Source organism: Sabethes cyaneus, chromosome 2, assembly GCF_943734655.1.
Source record: "Sabethes cyaneus chromosome 2, idSabCyanKW18_F2, whole genome shotgun sequence".
Lineage (NCBI taxonomy): Eukaryota > Metazoa > Arthropoda > Insecta > Diptera > Culicidae > Sabethes > Sabethes cyaneus.
Genome location: NC_071354.1, coordinates 68,222,449 through 68,242,685, shown reverse-complemented (window position 1 = coordinate 68,242,685; position 20,237 = coordinate 68,222,449). Strand labels below are relative to the sequence as shown.

Here is a 20,237-nt window from a genome sequence, read left to right as displayed (position 1 = left end):
AAAAGTTTGTAAACCAAAATATGTTTATAATTAGCGCCTTCATTCAAGCTTAAATTTGGCTCCATTGTTTTAATATAAATGCCGCTAGAATACGTGCACGCAGCATGCCAGAACTGCTCTGTGTGACCACCTTCGTCCTATCCGTTGTCGGCGGAATTTGGTCGTACAGTAAAATATTGTTTCGCTCTCTAGTGCTGCTACTGCTGCTGCTGCGTCCCGCCGCTCGCAGTTGTACCGCGCCGTAATCGGATCGGTTTTCGTGCCACACGCTCTCGTGATGTGCTGCGGGGGGCGATGCGGTGGTGGTGGCGCAACTGGGAAGGACGAAGGCGGCAAGATTTTCATTCACCACTGTGTGGCTGGCTCCGTAGCTCGCTTTGGGTTGGGTTAGTCTTGTCTATGTTGTTCCGTTTAGGTATGCGTCGAAGTTGAATCCGTATTTTATGTGCTATATATGTACATGTTATGCTCGCGTAGTACTCCACTGCTGGGTTGGTGTGACTTCGTATTTCAGTCTTCTCCGGGTGGTGCCGGTTTTCGGATGCGCTCTGCTCTGGTGTTTGTTGTCTGTGGAAGTTGTGGCCCTAGAAAGAAGGAAAAACTGTGAGGTGGTTAATTTCAGCGGTGGGTTCTTGAGTTTAGGACTATTAATTTTCCCTAGACAGAATATATTTGCATCACTCTGGATGCTTCTTCACTGGGCTCAAGAGGTGGACTGTTGAAACTTGATGGTTTTCTTGAGCTCGTTAGTTTGTGGTTCTTCCACTTCTGAAGATTTCACCGTGGTTTTTAAGTGTCGAAAATCTTCTCTTCGCCAACTGCAGCTTGTTGAGAATGGCGCAAACAGGAAAAAGAGACCTTCTGCGATGCAGAAGTATTTTATAACCAGAATACTTTTTTTCTTCTCTACAGAATTTCCCCCCAATTTTTGATAGCATCTATCAGCAGGTCACCGGCACTGGCAGTTAAAAGTGAAATACCATTGTGAGAAGCGGCAGAGTTCAAGCCGTAAACAGTGTTTATGTTTTGCTGGTGATAATTAAACGTCGGAATTATACAATAAGTAACTTCCAACAGATTGATAAGGGCGACTGAATGAATTACGGTGACTCAGGGCGATAACCCGTGGTGAGAAAAATGTCGGCCAAATACAGGAAGATCACGATCATTAGAAGAATCAGTGCGTCAGCTGCTCGACTAGCCGGTGATAAGCCAACGAATAAGTGATTGCATAGTCTTGTAAAGGCAGTTGAACGTGTGAAAAAATCTATGGATTAGAGTGTATGAGTGTGTAAGAAAAAAAAAACAAAAGAGGAAGTGTTTTGTTGAAGAGTGTTGTGATTTGAAACCTCGACTACCCAACGCCCCAGTGATAAGCCAAATCGTTCTGTCCCACATTGATATTTTGTATTTTTCGGAGTTTTGCGTAAGCTAAAGCACCGGAAAGGTCAACGAGCTCAACAATGTTCCAGTGTATAATACAGCAACGAAACGGATGGATCCACCAGCCGAGTCCCGAGTTTCGGGATGTTTTTCCAGGTATGAGTGTTGCCCAGTGAGAGGGTGGGATTCTCAAATTATTGTTTTCAAAATCAATTAATTTTTATTTGTGGTAATAAATTGATTTTATAGGTTTGTAGAACATGAAAACAAAGAAGACCGAATAATTACGTCCTTATTTTATGTGCCCATTCTCCAAATTTTAGCTGATGTCTTGGTAGTAAAAGTGTCAATATCGACAGACATCAAACAGTAAAAATATTTTTTTCCGGAACGAGAAATAAAACTGTTGACGTTTTTGTAGCTTGAAAGTTTTTTTAAATTTTAGATGTTGACAATCATCTAGCATTAAAATCAGTAAAAATATCAAACAGTGAAATTTTGCTTATGGTCTAAAATATTGTTGCATCGAAAGATTCAAATTGTAGTAGATTTATGTGGGAGGCAGCCGTAAAAAGTGTAATATAAAGTTGTCGAATATACATATTTGATAAACTGTCGCCGGGTTTTGTTTATTTATCATAAGCGCGACCGGAAAATTTCGAAATAAACGCTGGTGCATCTACGCCTGGAAAAGATAATCGCCACTGTTCTCATTTTTTTACGACCAGCGAGACTGGAATGCAAACGACCGCAAACATAGAAACAATGGATGTACATGTTTTATGATGGTGCATTATGTGCGTACTATGTGAGAATATGCCTTATGCGCTTCGCTGAAATTAATTTAATATCATACACTTAAAAAAAGAATTGCCTCCTTTTGTGCGGCTTCCAAACTATTTGAAATATTAGTGACCAGCGTGCCATTTCGAGAGACCAAAGCGTACGTGTCAACGGAGCAACATGGATTTTTCCAATTAATTTAGCACAATTTATTTTGTACTGCATTAGGTTTATGGAATGTGGAGCCCAAGTAAATACCATGCGTACAGATATAAAAGCGACATTTGATCGCATAGATCATTCTATTCTATTGGTAAAAAATGAATAAAACTCCCTTAGGCATATATACGTCTACCGTACGTGCGGATCCTAGAGATACGAATGCCATAATGTACGTTTGCCCTAATGGGTGGGAGCCATAATGTCCGATAACCATAATGCACGAAAGCCATTTTTTGGCATCATGACTAAACATTGAACAATTCAAAGTTTTCCAGTAAGAATTTGTCGCACGACATCGGACAGACGTCATCCGACACAAGCGAAACTTTTGCTTCCGTTCTTGCAACGTCGGAAATTTCCGTAATGCAAGAACGCTTGTCTCCCCTACCTTCATCTTGATCAGCTCAACACCCCTTTGCCCCACAACTGGGACCACCCGCATAAATGAAAACAGTTGTGAAAATGGTCATAACCATATCGCTATTATAATCCTCATAATCCACCATACAATCAACGGTTACAGTACATTCCGAAAACAAAAATTTCGATGGCGTCTACCATTTATATTATGGTTCAACAATTATCATTATGTTCATCATATCTTACGCTTCAAAAATATGTATGGAAAATCGAAAGATTTCTTATGGTGAACATTCTTAACGACCCATTGTTTTTATAGTTACTTGTCGAATAACCATAACTGATATTATACCAGGCAACAATTTTAGTAAAGTGCGACACCATTTCACAAATGGTTCTAGATTGGAAGATAGATAGTAATGTCTATGGTTAGAGTATTGTTCCAATTAATGCGGGCATCCATCCAGGCGTTTCGGAGTTATGGCATAACATACATATAGCTCTGGTACTCAGCTCCCCCATTTCTGTCCCATGGATACTGTTGTTTCTTTTTCTCAGTTTCTCAATAACTTTCCTTTTATTTGATCCTCCCGTACTGGCACCTAGTGATACTCATCTCCCCGTTTTTTCAGACCTCTCCCCTTTTGTTTTCTTGCCACTTGCACAAGTGTCATGGGTCCAAATACAAATGAATCTTGCACCTTGAGCTCTCTGTTCCTGATGCCGGTGGGGTTGTTGAAGAGGACTTTTTTCATCACACTGTCATCCGGCCTCCTTACGACGTGTCCAACCCACCGTACTCTACCGACATTCGCCCGATGTATGATAGGAGTTTCTCAAAGTAGTGTCTGAGCTCATGATTCATACGTCTCCGTTTGTACTCCGCCAAATATCGTCCGCCTGGCGTATGCTTCTTGATCGTCGCGTTTTGCAAATGGCAAAGTAGGCCCGATTTCTCGATGGATCTCCTTACTAGTGTTGCCCGCGATCACCACCGATCTCAAATACAAGAACTCATCTACCACTTCTGGTTCGTCGCCGTCAACGGGAAGCCGCGCGTTTGTCTCCTTTGAGCCTCTTCCTGTTATGTATTTGGTCTTCGATGCAATTATTTTTACCCTAATCCTCCTAGACTCCGCTTTCAGTCTGGCGTAGATTGGCTCCACCGTCGCAAGGTTCCTGGCTATGATGCCTCTCATTTCGATGTCCGCTTGTCGGATCACCTTCTCAAGAGCGATATGGAACAGTATGAAGCCGTCACCTTGTCCCAAACCTCGCCGTGTCTCGAAGGGACACGAGAGAGTCCCTGAGATGCGTCAATTTATCCGGAAAGTCGTGTTCGGGCATTATCTGTCATAGCTGATCTCGATCGACTGTATCGTATGCTGCTTTGAAATCGATAAAGATGTGATGCGTGAGCACGTTGTACTTCCGACATTTCTGCGAGATCTGTGTGAAATTTGATCCGCAGCTGCGCGAACCGTCATGAAGCCTGCCTGATAACTCCCTGCGAAACCATGTACGTAACAGGATCTGAAATAGTATCTTGTAGGTGGCGTTTTGCACCATCATGTCGCGATAGTTGCAGTCGAGTTGATAAACCCTTTTTGTAGATGGAACAACTCTTTTCATCCATTCCTCCGGTAACTTCTCCTCCCAAATATTGGAAATAGCCCAGTGTAAAGCCATGTTTGTCGGCCATGTTTATAAAGCTCTGCCGGTCCTTAACTGCGGCTTTGTTGGTTTTTAGTAACCCGATTTCTCGTTTGACTTCTTAAAGATCACTTGCTGGGACATTACTATCTTTCAAGGGCATTCCGTAAATTAACTTTCGTTCCGTTTTTCAGTAACTTCGCCATTGAGGTGTTCATCTGCTTCCACCTATCGACCACCTCGCGTTCGTTTGATATTACGCGATCCTGAATTCTGCCCAATACTGCAAATACTGCAACTGAGTCTTTCCGCTGCGGATCTACCAAACCTTTCCCGCCTTTGCGATTGATTTCCTGCAAAGCTACGATGCCGAGTTTACTTGGTTCAAGCTGTTCGAGCAGCAGTTCGGTCGCCAACTGCAAAATTTGGTGATTCATCGTCTTTGTTCCGTCGCCTTGAGTTTCCGTAGTAGTTTGAATAAGGTAGGTTGCCTTACTAGTACCACGGTACTGATTCACCTGATGGGGTTGCCATCTTAGGTGTAGTGCCGAGACGACACATTTCTTATTTCACCCGCTCCGGATCAGACGGTGTCGTTAGCCGCTCCTAACCTGGAGTACAACCACGCACATGAGTGCTTGTTTTTATCTATAATTTTTAATAGAAAAACCAGTTCTGGATAGGATAGTAAATATGCACGTCCATTTGCTCTAAAACAGCCTAGATGCCTATTTTTCTGAATCGGACATTACTTAGCGGACGCGTGTTATTGAAAACGGAACAAAATAAAAATTGCTGAATTAGCACATAAAATTACTAAAATGAATCTTTAAAAATTGCAAAGCAAAACCTTTGGCTTAAACGTCTTTAAGGCTTGACATTTTTTTATCAGATTTTTTGAGAACAAAATAGATTTGTTCTGCTCTTCGATGCTGAATGGGTCAACAATGCAACTATAGAGCAACAACGGAATAGAAGACACGTGTGTAAATAGACTGTTAAGCCTTAAAATTATTTTTTTTTATGGGCAACGCCAATATATCGCCGCCGAGTGCCGACATATCACTGTCAAACCGTGATATGCGAGTTGTTCTATGCAGCTTTTTGTAAAACTTAATTAGACGATATTTTCATCGCGGCTATCTTTGATCTTTACATTAGAATATCTCTAAATTAGGGCTTCATTATCACTCCATTACATTCCTAAACAGTTGCTTCCGCTCGGATGAAATCTCACTTCTCGGCATTTCCTAATAATCTTCATAGACGTCGTAGTAGCAGCTCCGTGCAATCTGATCGTGCGCTCGGTTGAACCAGTTCACTGCGACTTGTAGGTTTTCCGGACATTCGGAACCGGACGATTTGCCGCTGCCGCATTGCGCCGCGAAGTGTTTGGCCAGCTGTTTGTAGTACACTACCATGTCGTCACAATCGATGCCATCCTGATTGGATGTGGTTAGAAGCCCTTTAGAAAAAGGATTGAAACGACAGATCGAAAGATTAAAGACAATAAGGCGGGTTCAAGTGTAAAGATTCTATTGTTAACCTCCGATTTCCGCGGACGAATTGTGCACAGCAGCCGCCGCCAGCAGCAGGACGATCACTAGACAGGCATTGATCCAGTGAAAAAGGTACATTGTGTTGAGTTGAGTCTGGCAGGGCTAGACGCGAGCGGCGGTAAATTGCTAGTTTACAAACAAGGCGTTACTAGTGAATGGTTGCAGCACCGAGTAGCCGACTCTAGATTATACCCTGCACGGGTTCATGTTTACGTAGTACTGCTGATTGGAATACATCATAAACATCCGATTTATGAGTAATAATAATCAGCAAGCAAGGGAGTTGAGTTAATCGTTCAGCTAATTTCCGTTTCTGGAAACCAGATCTGATTGCGGCAACGGGTTGGCGTTGGATTGAGTTAGTACACCATGCGTTACCTTGCTTGTTCGATCCATTTATGATTTTTCGTTCTTCATTGTAACGATTGTAGCGATGGTGCTGAAGATTGCATTACACTTGTCTGATTAATAATGTTTCATCATAAAATAAAATCGGCATTTATGTGGGACTTAAGTTTTCTGAATCTAAAATAGGTAGATCATCCGTTCTTCAGGATAGTTTTTTTTTATATAAAACTGTTTTTCAACCAATGTCTATCATTTTTGCTCAGTTTTACCTTAGACCGTTTTTAAACATTTTGATAGTAAATGAATCTTTTTAGGAAAAGTCTTAGGAAAAATACCTTTTCGATCGCATTCTACTTTAAATTTTATTGCTATAGTTTGCGAAATGTGTCGCTTCCCTTTATGTCCAAACAACCTGGTCCATGAAAGAGGTTGCAACTGTCGTGAGAACTTGATATCTATATTGCATCACACAATTCCATCAGTTAGCGCTAAATCGGAAGCAAATGCAAATGATGCACCTATTAAATTTACCTTCGTGACCGAAACATATTATTATTACTGCACATTTTACATGACCACATCGCAACGCAGGAACTTTCACTGGAGCGGGAGTTCGTTGCGTGCATCCTAAAAAGCACTATAACTACTAATCCCACCGAACAGCTCATTCCGGATTCGCGCAGTATCTTCGATGAATATTCATCAAGCCACCTTCAGAGCCTGTAACGTAGCCGTCTGTAATCGCAAGTACTTTGGGACTTGCACAAGACTTCTTCTGGTGGCGAATGGGACAGAGTACCCCGCATACAAACCGGAGATAATTTAAATGCTAATCGGAACTCGGAAGGTGAATCTATAAGTCCGAGCGCAAAGCGCTGTGAGACGACCATTCAACACACAAACAAACAAACAATTTGTTAAGACGACCATTAGCTTTTGCAGCTTGAGCTTTTAAGGTATCTTGTCTCAACTGTCACGTGAATCACCAGAGTCACCAAAGTGCCCATTCTTCTTTCAACTGGACAGATGCAAGCTCGTCGGCTAATGGGTGATTTGCTATCTCCCCCGATGGCTGACGGTTAAATTATGAAGCAATTAGCTTTCTTGTGCCAAGAAATTCGTGTTCGTTATCTTGTTCGCTTACGATTCAAAGGGTTGGGGTTGTTAAATTATCTACCTGTTAATCTGTTCAGTTTTTGTTGTTATATTTTATTGTTGTATCGCTAAATTCACAAATTGAGGGTTCATTGAACTGTACATCGTATTATAATTGACCATTACACATCCTGTTGATTTGTTTGGCAACTCGTCCGTACCATTTGATAGCTTTTTGAATCTTCCACGGACATCCATCGTCTAATTTCTCACATTCACCTTTGAAGAAATCTTTGAGTTTTCCCATGTAGCCGGATATTTCTTCACAATCAATTACCGGTCCTCGATACATGTGCGCTGGTAATGTCAAAATTATTTAGTTTAGCAAAAACCAGTTAAAATCATAGTTAACACCCTACCGAATCTCTCCAGTGCTTGGGAGTAAACAACGCCAGCAAAGGCTAGCAAGATGATGATACGAACTAGATTAACCGACGACATTGGACCACTCTGCTTTCAATAGGACGATTACCCATTGCAGCGGTGCTTTTATCCATAACCGGCCGGTTGCACCGGTGGTTTCCGTCGTAAACGCTAATGAAAACAATAACTATTGCCCGAGACGTGAACCATTTGGCACGGAAGGCGGGCCGTTAAAGTCCCATTAGCTACGGTAACGGACGCAGATTTATACACGTATGTCAAAGGAGGCAGAATATGTAGCGAGAGGATGCTGGTGATCATGTCAACGAATGACATTCGGCGTCCGGTCGCGTGAGAAATAACATCGGTCGCGTCCCGTATTTTTGGACAGAAACCGAAAAAGAAAAATGGAAATGTGTCTCCTCCGGCTCCGCTCGGCCGCACCACAGGAACCGAAATTAATCTCTCTACAGACGATGTTGAACAATGTCATCTCGATTACTCTCGTTGGTGGGGATTTTGTAACTGGCTGGGAGTAAGCAAAGAAGACTACTGACATGCTGAGAAACAGGAAAAGAACAAGCGGAAACCATAGCATGGGAGTTATGCACGATTAACTTGAATGACAACAACGGGTGGTGTTTCGTATCGTTCTATAACAGACGGTTCTCCGGTTGTTGTGTAGTTTAGCTTATTTTTATGCAGTTTTGAGCCGGACAGTAAAAACTTTCTTTTTATATCAATTGTATCGGTTTAGAACGGATTTAATTTAATTGAAATTGTGTCGCTTAATCCCTCAATACTTTGGTAAAAAGCCAAATTTCACTCCGCTGCCACTCGCAGTTACTTCGCTGTTCTGCGAATCGAATTACGCGCCGCATAACCTTCAATGTAATTCGATGGGACTCTACTAATGCCGAACGACAACGTGACACGAATGGCAGCAAATTACAATTTGCCGTGTCGCGTCACTTGCCTCACATTTTGCAACAGGCGATTGCCACGTTTTATTTATTCTATTGACACGAAACGAAACATTTCTCGATCGTTTGAATTATCGAATTTGGGATTCATCTTCACGTTTGTCGGTCTTGGGTTGCCGCTCTCCAATAGCCCCTAACAACTGCTGTTCTACGTTCTAGCGTCCTCGTCAACAGCGCTCATCCAACGAGTACGGGTTCTGCCTCGAAGTCCCCGGCCTCTGTCGGGTTCTCTGCTAAATATTGTTTTCGCTGGTCTCTCATCCAGCATTCTTGCTACGTGGCCAGTCCTTTGTAGCCTGCCGTATTTTAATCGCTTCACAATATCCACATCTTTGTATAATTGGTATATTTCATGATTCATGCGCCTGCGCCACACGCTCGAAAACGCCAAGAGCTCATCGGTCGCTCTCTTTGAACGTCTACGCTTTGTGTCCGTAGAGTGCCACCAGGAGAATTAGCGTCTTATAGAACGCGAGTTTTGTATGGAGTTGTAGGCTACGAGACCTCAGCTGACTACGTAATCCGTAGAAGGCCCTGTTGGCAGCCACAATCCGCCATTTTACTTCACGGCTCACATCGTTGTCACATGTCACTAACGTACCAAGGTAAACAAATTCGTCGACCAGTTCAAAAGAGTATCTCCATCTATCACATCCGCATTTCCAACACCCAAAGGACTACCATACTCTCTACCAGCCACCATATACTTTGTTTTGGTAGAATTTATAATAAGCCCTATCCTCGCAGGCTCGCAGCATCCTCCTTAAGATGAATGTACACTTCTTCCACAGCTCTACGGTTAACACCGATGATGTTGGTTGTCTCACTCGCTATCCCAACACTTTAACCCATCAAGGGTAGCACGTATCTGTCCAGTTTTGTTAGAAAACCATGTTTAAGCATAATCTGCCACAGCACATTTCGTTTAACTGAATCGTACGTCGCCTTAAATTTTACAAACAAATGGTGAGTGTGCAAATTGAATTCCCGGAATTTATCGAGGATCTGTCGCAAGGTGAACATTTGGTCCGTCGTGGAGCGTCCCTCTCGAAAGCCACACTGGTATTCGCCAACAAAGGTTTCCTGCAGCGGCCTCAGTCTGAGAAACAGGATGCGTTAGAGCATTTTGCATGCAGAATTGAGGAGAGCAATGCCTCGATAATTGCTGCATTCGAGTCGATGGCCTTTTTTGTATATGGGGCATATGAGACTTTCCAACCAGTCCGTAGGTAATTCCTTCTCAGTCTCTACCTATGTTATATCCTGATGGATTGCACAATACAGCCGTTCGCTCCCGACCCGTTCGGTGAGGGTACCGTCCTTTCCAGCTGCTTTTCCGTTTTTCAGATCTCTCGCTGCTTCTCTAACCTCGTCCAAAGTTGGTGGATCCACAGCTTGTCCATCATCCTCAATCGTTATTCTGTTTCTGTTGGCCGTTCCATCTTGTTCGCCATTCAACAATGCATCGAAATATTGTTTCCAACGCCTGGCCACCTCCGATCTTTCGGAAATCAGGTTCCCCTACTTGTCGTTGCACATAACAGGAGTAGGCACGGTCTGATTCCTGATTCCGTAAATCGTATCAAAGAAGCTTCTCGTATCGATCCTTTTAAAAGCAATTCTGGGCCTCCGCAAGAACGCGATCTCAGAGCTAGCGTTTCTTAGGACGGTGAAGTCTTTTTTCGGCAGCCCTAGCATCTCAGTATCTCTCACATTAGTCACTCTTCTCGACAGTCACTCGCTGGCACTCTGCGTCAAACCACTCACTGGAGGTTTGCCGCTCTCCGATAACACCTAACGCCCGCTGTTCTAGCACCTTCAACAGCGCACATCCAAAGGGTACAAGGTCTATCTCGAAATCGTCGGCCTCTATCAGATACGCTGCTAAATATTGTTTTTGCTGGTCTATGATCCGGCATTCTTACCATGTGGGCAGGCTATAGTAGCCTACCATATTGTAGTCACTTCACAATTGATCGCCAAGAGCTAGTCGGTCGCTCTCTTTCAACATCTTCGCTTCATGGCCGTAAAGTACCATCGAGACCTCAGCGGCTACGTAATCCGTAGAAGGCCCTATCCGCCTTCTTACTTCATGGCTCATATCATTGTCACGTATCCGCTAACGTACCAAGACAAACAAATGCGTCGACCACTTCAAAAGTACATCCACTACCAACACACCTCCAACACCCGAAGGGCTAACACGCTCCCTAGCAGCCACCATACTTTGTTTTGTCAGAGTTTATGATAAGCTCTATTCTCGTAGCTTTCTCCTCAAGATGCGTGTACGCCTTTTCCATAGCTCTACGGTTAACATCAATGGTATCGATGTCGTATGTCGTATGTCTATTTTTGTGAGCAAGTGGGCAAAAAAATGCGTAATTTTTCAAGGCTGGTGTCTTCGGAGTAGTTTATTCATAAAATATAGCGCATCTTTCTGCACTATTAGGGTGACTAAAGTTCTTGGAGCGTTTTAGTAGAATACGAAACCTAAAATTAAATAAAAAGAGGAAATCTTATCCAATTTAATTGTACTATGTATATTTCATTCACGACAGATACGGTTTTCTCCTACGACTTGCAGGCTTCTTCAGGGTCTGCTTTCGAACTATTTAATTTTAGACTATTAGGGTGACCGTGAATTCACATATTACGGTGATACGAAATTATGTTTTTTTTTTGAATAATTAAAAAAAAACTTGGTTTAAAAAGTTGAAGAACATACTAAAATCAGCAACTTTGCTGAATACAGTAACTATCTATGTCTTACTGGTTGCGAAATATAATGATGCGTTTAAAAAGAGCGCTTAAAAATCAACTATACTCAATTACTTTGCACACGATTTGTTTCATTGCTTTCGAGTGTTCTACAAAGTTATTCAGTATGCTAAAATACACATTTTCTTTGAAGACTGTTTTTCACTAAGATACATGTTTAATGAGTTATAAAATATTTTATATAAAAGTGACATACTTTTCAATTAATTTTTACCGAGAATGCTGCAGAGATCTCTTTACGAAAATTTTGTGTTTTTTTTTGTAGACAAAATATAGTACACTTAACTCTTCTTTAACACGGGGGATACGTGCCGTGTAAAATAAAACCGTTTAAAAACGCGTTGATTCGAAAAATGTTGTTTAAATCTAATTGGTTTTTACTGGCAGGATGACGACACTATGCCGGCCCTTATGACTTGCAAGGTACTGCACGTGACGTTGTTCGTCTGTCAGCCCTGGTGGGTGTTGTGGGTTCGAATCCGGTTCTAATCTCAGATTATAGCTTGGTTCGACTCATGCACCTTCCATCCAGGATTGGACAAAAGGTAGGAGTCAAAACGACTACTTGTTAAGCGTAGCTATCAATATCCCCCCCCCCTCCTCACCTTTTCGCTCTTTTCCCTCCTTCACCAAAAAAATTTCAAATCTTTTCCCTACCGTCCCGTATCAATATATATGTATGACCGCATTTCAAGGCCAAGACTAGAAACATGAGATTAGTCTATTCTGAATAACTTTGTAGAACACTTGAAAGCAATAAAAAAATCGTGAGCAAAGTTATTGAGCATGATTGATTTTTAAGTGCTCTTTTTTAACACATCATTATATTTCGCAACCGGTAAGAGACAGATAGTTACTATATTCAGCAAAATTGTTTATTTTAGTATGTTCTGCAACTTATTAGAGATTTTTTTTTATTTTTAAAGAATAAACGTTTGTATCACCCTAATAGGTGAATTCCCGGTCAACCTAATGGTGTAGAGAAACGCGCTATATTTTATTGATAAACTTCTCCGGAGACACCACCCTTGAAAAATTACGCTTTTGCTACCCAATTGTTAATGTCCGATATTTTGTGTGTTGTGTGTTTTTAATTTCATTTTTGCGTCATTTGTATGTTATTTTTGTGTCAGTTCTTTGACAATTTTTTCCCATTTCTATAACATTTTTATGTTATATTTTCTAATGTTCAATCCTAGAGACGAGATTATATGACATGTTTTCCTTTTAAATCATCAAAATCGGATCAGTGGTTAAAGAGTATATGAATTGAAGATAAAGAGTTTAAATGGGGTAAATCATAATTGTCGGGATTACCCCAACTCAGTAGAAGGCACTCTAAGAACCAAATCAAAAAAACGATGGATCTAAAAAATTTTCAAAAAGCAACAAGCACGCAAGTTTTGAAAAAATCGGAGAAATTTTAGATTCTGATGTAGCGTAAAACGAGGTAACATTGATCATCGGGGTAACTCAGATCAGTTCAAGAAAATTGCCAGAAGTTGTTCATTTCATTTAATTATGAACAGGGTCAAACTGATCAATGTTACCCCGTTGTACGGTATCTTTATTTTATGATTCTGCTGCATATGTATGATTGTCAGACAAAGAATAAATATGTTTATATCTGAAGAATTTTTAAAAATGCGCTGTATGTATATTTTATTCCGTTATACACGCCAGAAAAAGTGTTAAGATATTTTATTCTGACCTATATATGAGTTATCGCCAATTGTACAGATCCTGATCAGCACAATGCATGATATGCATCTGATCTTTAGTCTTGCGAATATACTTTGTTTTCTTAATAATTCTCGGTAGTTCATCTAAGTGCTACATCTAATCGGGTGTAAATTAATTACTTTTGGTGGATTTTTAGACTAAGTAATAGGAAATGCTACCAAAAAGTTGAGGTATTAAACTAACCTGAACTAAAAGAATATTGAATACTGAACGTTGTTTTTATTTGCAAATTGCATTCCAGAATTGAATTATAAAAACAATCAATTGAAATGCTATTTATATAAGCTATAAACAACATCACGTGCCCAGATGGTTTGAGTTCAGCACCTGCAAATTTGGATGATAAACGCGAAGAAAAAAGCATATGTGACTTGCAGGCACCCGTAGTTAAAATTATTGCCACTACTAGCTAATGGATTACCCGATACAACCGGGCGACTAATGACCATTTGCGGTTTTTGTGGTACGAATAAAAACCTTGGACTTGCGTAAGACTAGTGCTAGTATCAAACAACATTTGAAAATGGTCGTTACATCTAGACTGGTTATAGTTGCTCTGATTTATATATCTGTGGCCGTGCGAAGGTCACAAGAACGTAAGTCTCTAGCACTATCTCGATGAAATGTACTAAAATATCTTCAACCAATATCTTCAGAACCAGACATCCCAGTTGCGAATGGTAATGGCGTTGGGATTCCAAATGCCAACCCAACGAATCTACCACCCGAATGCGTGCCTCCAGCGGCTGCAGCGCCAGTTCAGTGCCCCCCGGCGGAAACCCTCCCTTCATACAGACCGTATGTAATTCCGACGACGACATTGCCGTCCACCGAGCAGCCTTCAATGCCGGACAATTGTCGTCCGGTGGTGGAATCCGGACCAGGGCCTTGCTACGCACATGGACCTTTGCTATCACCATCGTTGCTACCGACGTCACCCCGGCCGGACATGACCAATATCGGAACCGTAGGTTGCGATGAGGTGGTTGGCTACCTGATGGGACTGCAGCGTTTCTACGAACGCAAGTGTCAACGGATGGGCCAGCAGTGTCCGGAGAAGTATCAGTACGCGATCGCGTGGTTCAGTACGGTTGTCAACGATATGGCAAAACGGTGCAATGCAGCTTGTTGAAGCGGGTGGATTTGGAAGGAGGCAGCCAGGCAAAGTGTATCGGTTTTTTGAAGTAACGTAGTAAATCAATGTGAATAAAAAATTTAAATGTATTTAAAGAATTAAATAAATTTGTATAGTACATTAATAAGTAAAACTGTCTAAGAAATCCTTAAAACTTGTGCTACACCAATGGGGCAAATAATTAATTTATAAATGGTATTTGTTAGCACACTTCAAGTCAACTGCCCTTCTTGTGCCATTTGGGAAATGTAACACATGAAATAGAACAATATAGTCACTCAATCGAAACCCTTCGCTGTACAAATGCGTAAAGAACTTACAAATCGCAAGAGCGAAACTCTGGATATTATACTTTCTATTAGTAAACTGCGTGGTGGTCTAATTGGAAACGCACTCTACCGGCAATCGAGAACTGTGGATGTGAAATTAAGTTCCATCTGGCCCTGCAATCACTGGTCACAATTTTTAAAACGTTTTCATTCTTCGCGACAAATTGTACTGCTTCCAAAAAGAAATAAAAACTAGTTTCAACAAATTGCGAAAAAGTGTTAACTTTTCTTAAAAATTTTTTTCTAAAGGTAGTTTAATCAATCTGGAGACAGGAAGTCATTATTTTTAGTTTTTTTATTTATTGAAAACAACAGGATCTCACTCAAGGATAATGTTTATTGAAAACTAAAGAAATGCTGTCCCGTAAAGGAGGATTTCACTTATCCAGATAGTCATAGGCATCGTAATAGCAAGTCCTACCTAGTTGCTTGTACGCTCTGCCGAACCAGCTAACGGCCGTTTTTAGTTTTTCATTGCAGTTTTCCCCTTTAGAGTCGCATTGACCGCGGAAATACTTTTGCAGCTGTTTCATATAGACTGTCATTTCGTCGCAGTCGATTTCCGCTCCATCATCGAGTTCAGGAGGATATTTTGCTGGAAATGATTTCGTGAATATTATGTAGTTAGTCGCCCCTATTCTGTATTTCGAACGGATTGGTTTTTCGAACGAAAGTGATTGGTATTTATTCCGCCATCAAAATCAAATGAACAAAACAACTCATTCGTAACAAATCGAACGAAATAAAGATCCGTTCGAAATACAGAATAGGGATGATAAATAAAATAGGGCATTTCGCATGCAACTTACGATCCGGGTCTAGGAAGCATTTGACATCGATCTGGAGAATATCTATCAGAAGCTTGTTCAGTAGCGACATCCAATCCGTGCAGACGGCCAGGGCAGCTACGCGATCTTTCTCTAGGGCTGATGTCAACTTGGCCAATTTGGAGAGAATGTGCAAAGGTGGTTGTTCAGTGGCTGGTTTCGCTCCCGCCGCAGGGTTTGTCTCGTTTAGGCCAATACGCAGTTTTGCATCAGCCACAGTTGTAGTTTCATCACCCGAAGCGGCCGTCGTAGTTTCCGCTGGACCACCGGCAGGTGGTGGTGCTGCTGTAGACGGACCTGATAATGTCGTGTTTTCTGCGAGCATTTCCGGATGCATGTCGTAGTGATGCAGGGTGTTGAAGTTCTTCGCAATCATGTCGGTAACTTCCTCCGGGCAACCGTACACGTAGCAAAGGATCAATGTTCGGATGGTGTTGCTTTTAATGGAGGGTATTGTTCCCGGGATGCAACTCTGCTTCGGATCAATGTCCGCCGATGCGGAACCGAGGGTTGTGACCAGGAGTAGGGAAATCCCGTACAGGATTGAAACAAACGATTGCATGTTGGCAACTGAATCGATTCTGAAAGTTTCTCTCGGACGGAAGTGGTGTTTTATATTTTCAGCTGGCGTAGGGTCGTAAAAAGTTCCCAGCTGCCTAAGAGGAGAATGTTTGTAATAGTAATGAATTAGTGCATTAAATTGTTTCCTGCAATGCAATGAGATGAGAACGGAACTTGGACTTGGATTACGGATTGATCAACAAACAAAAACAGTTCAAAAGCAGTCAGTCAACCAAATATGCTCACAAGATGTAGCAAATATTTTCTTCTTCGATAATTTCTAATAGACGTAATGTTCAGTAAAATAGAGTCGAGCGTCTCATGTTATTTCAAGCAGTCGTCTCCATTCAACTTGATATTGGGTTACAAGAACTGGTCGAGTTGTTTATAAGATTTTTGCAAAAAATAGAACATAAATGTCAATGATTATTAGCCAAATGGAAAAGAAAACATAGTTGAGTCGCCACAATTGAGCGTTGAGCGTTAAACCATTCTTTCCAGGATGCCAAACTTCGTTAAAAGCTTGACGGAAATTGCAGTCATCGCGCATTGGAACAAACTTTTTGTTTTGTTAGTAGACAATTGGAAAAGATTTTTTTTAACTGTTGAGCTTTGCTCGCCACGATAAATTATAATTTTTCTACACACACACACACACACACACACACACACACACACACTCACACACACTCACACACACACACACACACACACACACACACACACACACACACACACACACACACACACACACACACACACACACACACACACACACACACACACACACACACACACACACACTTATCGTTTTCTTTCTTACTAGCACGGTTGTTGCAAAGTTTATTGATAACCGAAATATGACTATTTTCAGTCGTAATTCGGTTGCTTCAACAAAATGGACCTAAAGTGTGCTGCTTGGGTTTCGCATTACTTTCAGAATGTACGGGGTTTGCTTACTCAAATTTCGCAGTTGTGTTTGGTTCTAAAAGCGGTTCTCACAACGAATGTATTCGTTTTTGTTATTTGTTATTTATTTTGTTTACAGTCATCGGACAAACAGTCTACATGAATACTTAGAAACTAGGATATCACATAATAATTTGTTACACGGTCACGAAAAACGCTAGCACTAACATTGAAGTCAAACAAATGGTAACACTGGTTAAATGAAGAACACATCGCTCGAATGGGCTCATTTTGTGCATAATCCGTTCTATACTGCTGAAGTCTCGTGAAGTCCCGGCGTCGAAGGTATCGTGGTACTGCATTTATGTTTATTTTGGAGAGAATCCACGGCGCTTTTGAACTTTTTCAATTCTGTGGGTCCAAACGCTACGGAAGGAACTCCAAACGATACCTGCTGTTTCCAACACCGATCGAACTAAGCTGAAGTACAAGGCGCGCAGGCAGTATGGGTCGCGGAATTCAGCTGAGATACGGAAGATGAACCCGAGGTTCCGTCGAGATTTAGCAACGGTATGACTGTAATGCTCCCGGAAGCTTAGTTCTGAGTCTATCAAAACCCCGAGGTCACGTACAACATTTGATCTTTGTATTGCTTCGTTTGCTAGTCTATAACTACCTAGAATAGGGTTCTTTTTCCTCGTCAACGTGATTACAGAATATTTCGTCACACTGATAGTCATAAAATTGCGTTGGCACCAGTCGTGAAACTTGTCAACCCTTTTTTGCAACAATTGACAGTCTGCGAGAGCACTGATTGTCCAGAAAATTTTAAGATCGTCAGCATATAAAAGTTTGCAATCTCTCGGTAACAGACGTGGCAGACGTCATTAAAGAATACGATAAACAACAATGGTCCTAAATTGCTGCCTTGTGGGATACCTGAGGGATTATGAAATTCATCTGATTCCGTTTGACGCCAACAGTGCCAAATTGACAATAGTAAAACATTGTCTGACTAGACAGGTTTTTGCAGCAATATCCATTCATCGAGTAATGGTGAGTTAATTGTGGTCAAAAATCTTTCCTTAAATTACAACGAAGCTAAAAGAGATAACCGTTTTACGCCAAAGAACGAATTGTAGAACGATACCAGAGCTTCACATTGGTAAATAAAAGCAATTACAGTTTTTTAAGAGAAACTTGATAAAATTGCCTCGAGAAACACTTATCTCAAAGCTTGTTACTTCTGAAAAGTTACTTAATTTTATGAAGTAGAAGGTTTAAGGGTAATTTTCAGTACAAACTGTTCTTAGCTTTCAAATGAAAGTAGCAGAGTTGAGCATGGGTTAGCATACTTTTTGTACTAGAGTTTATTTAAGGCAAACGGAACCGAAAAGTAATATATGGGCGAAATACGCAGTTTTAAATTTTGGTCCCTTGGTGAACAAGTGCGTGGAATGTGCCCATAGCTTGCAAAAATAAAATATTTTGTTTGTTTCCATTGCCATAAACGTGAATTGGTAACAGTTTTTGAGTTGCCATCGACTCGTTGAATGAGGAAGAGCATTTCATTAGAAAAAAACGCACAAAACTACGGCATCTTGATGTGAATTCTGTCGTGATATTTCAAAATGCTTGAACAAGTGACGAACATACTTGAAATGATAAGCCTGGGCCTTCTTGGAGTTTCGTCATTCGAGCTAGTAAAACAGAAAATTTTCCATTCAAAAAAAATACAGTGATTTTCAGATAAGAATGACTCAGGAAATAAACAGTATAAGCATAAGCAACTTTTGCCTCGTGGCAAAGGATCATATACGGAAAAAATAACTTACATATATTTATCGAGTAATTCCATTTTATTACATCATTCTTCTAATGGGGGAAGGTGTATATCCTAAATCTTTTAGGATTAATTAATTAAATTTATTATTTAAACTATCGCAAAAAATTCTATGCTTAGTTTTAGGCAAATAGTCACGAATGCTTCATCATGTTCATTCATAGATTACTGAATTCTACGTTTATCCTAATTTGACGTGCGAAATTTTTCGGAAGATGTGCTAAGTTAGCTGATCCCAAAATCCCCCTGTTCAAATCGGTTCAAATCATTGTGTGCTGGAAAGTTTCCCACATCAAGATTGCACCATCGCATCGCCGCTGGCTTTTGTGTGATGAATGCGATACATTATGGATGGTAACGAGTGCGCAGTAAACATCGCCATTATTATTGCACTGCGTTAATCATGACAGTCAGTGAATAAGTAAGTAATGCATTTACCTCGCCATCGCTGCGTCGGTTTGTTGGTTCGTTGCACTTCTTCCTGCGGCAGCTCCGCAGCGAGCGAGCGAGCTTAACAAAACAAAAAATATGACAGACACACGAATGCGGCTGATTGTGAACAAAGATAGTATCTCTTCTTGCAGCCGCCGCCGTCCGCCACCGTGTGCATTCGTCGAACCTTCCGCGCGGACGGACGGACGGTGCTGGATAGTGCAATTTTTCATGGCGGTTTTGCATGTTATTATGAAATTTTTCCTGTGGCCACGATGTTTCTCCTCCGTTTTCTGTTTGCCATACCCAGGCCAGGCCCTATGAAAATTTGCTTTCATTTATCCGTGCGATGCTGAGTTACGGTGACAGGCCAGTGTGTAAATATTTGAACTTCTTGATGGCAATAGTGTTATTTGTGGTAGCAAACTACAGCGGGTAACCGCAAAATGAAGCAAGTTGCGTTATCTGCGAACACTTTCCGCAGTATTGTCATGTTTTGTCACTTTAGATGCTCGTAACATATGGGATATAATTTATAAGTCATAATTTGCTCTCTTGCTTGTTATGCTTTCACTCATGATTTTTTTCCTTTGTTTATTTTCAGGTGAGTGTCAACTGTATTCGGATAGGTATTGCATAATGCATAATTGTAAGTTAGTAATAGAATGTTCAACTTATACGGACACCATGGGAATGAAGACAGTCGATAAACGATACAAAGCGGTAGAACAAGTATAAATCACGAACCCAGTTCAATCAGAATGAAACCTTAAGAATGGTGGGTGAATTATGGCTGATATAATCAATCTTTGGGCAAGGCTTTCGTGCAACATCTGCGTCATTATTTATTACCGTGGCACCGTACAGCCTG

General features: G+C 41.1%; 1 protein-coding gene across 6 annotated transcripts in view; it reads left to right on the top strand.

Moving 5' to 3' along the window:
* LOC128738839 (SLIT-ROBO Rho GTPase-activating protein 1-like) overlaps positions 1–20,237 on the top strand; it is a 173,156-nt gene that overhangs the window by 113,703 nt on the left and 39,216 nt on the right. The window contains exons 1-2 of one of the 6 annotated variants that reach the window (XM_053834261.1): positions 594–624; positions 913–1,539. The exons of 4 other annotated variants lie outside the window; for them this stretch is intronic. In XM_053834261.1, the coding sequence (XP_053690236.1) occupies positions 1,464–1,539 (76 nt within the window). In that variant the 5' untranslated portion in view covers positions 594–624; positions 913–1,463. Of the gene's footprint in view, positions 1–593; positions 625–912; positions 1,540–20,237 lie in introns of those variants that run through there. One more of the 6 variants, XM_053834260.1, reaches the window with a different exon arrangement.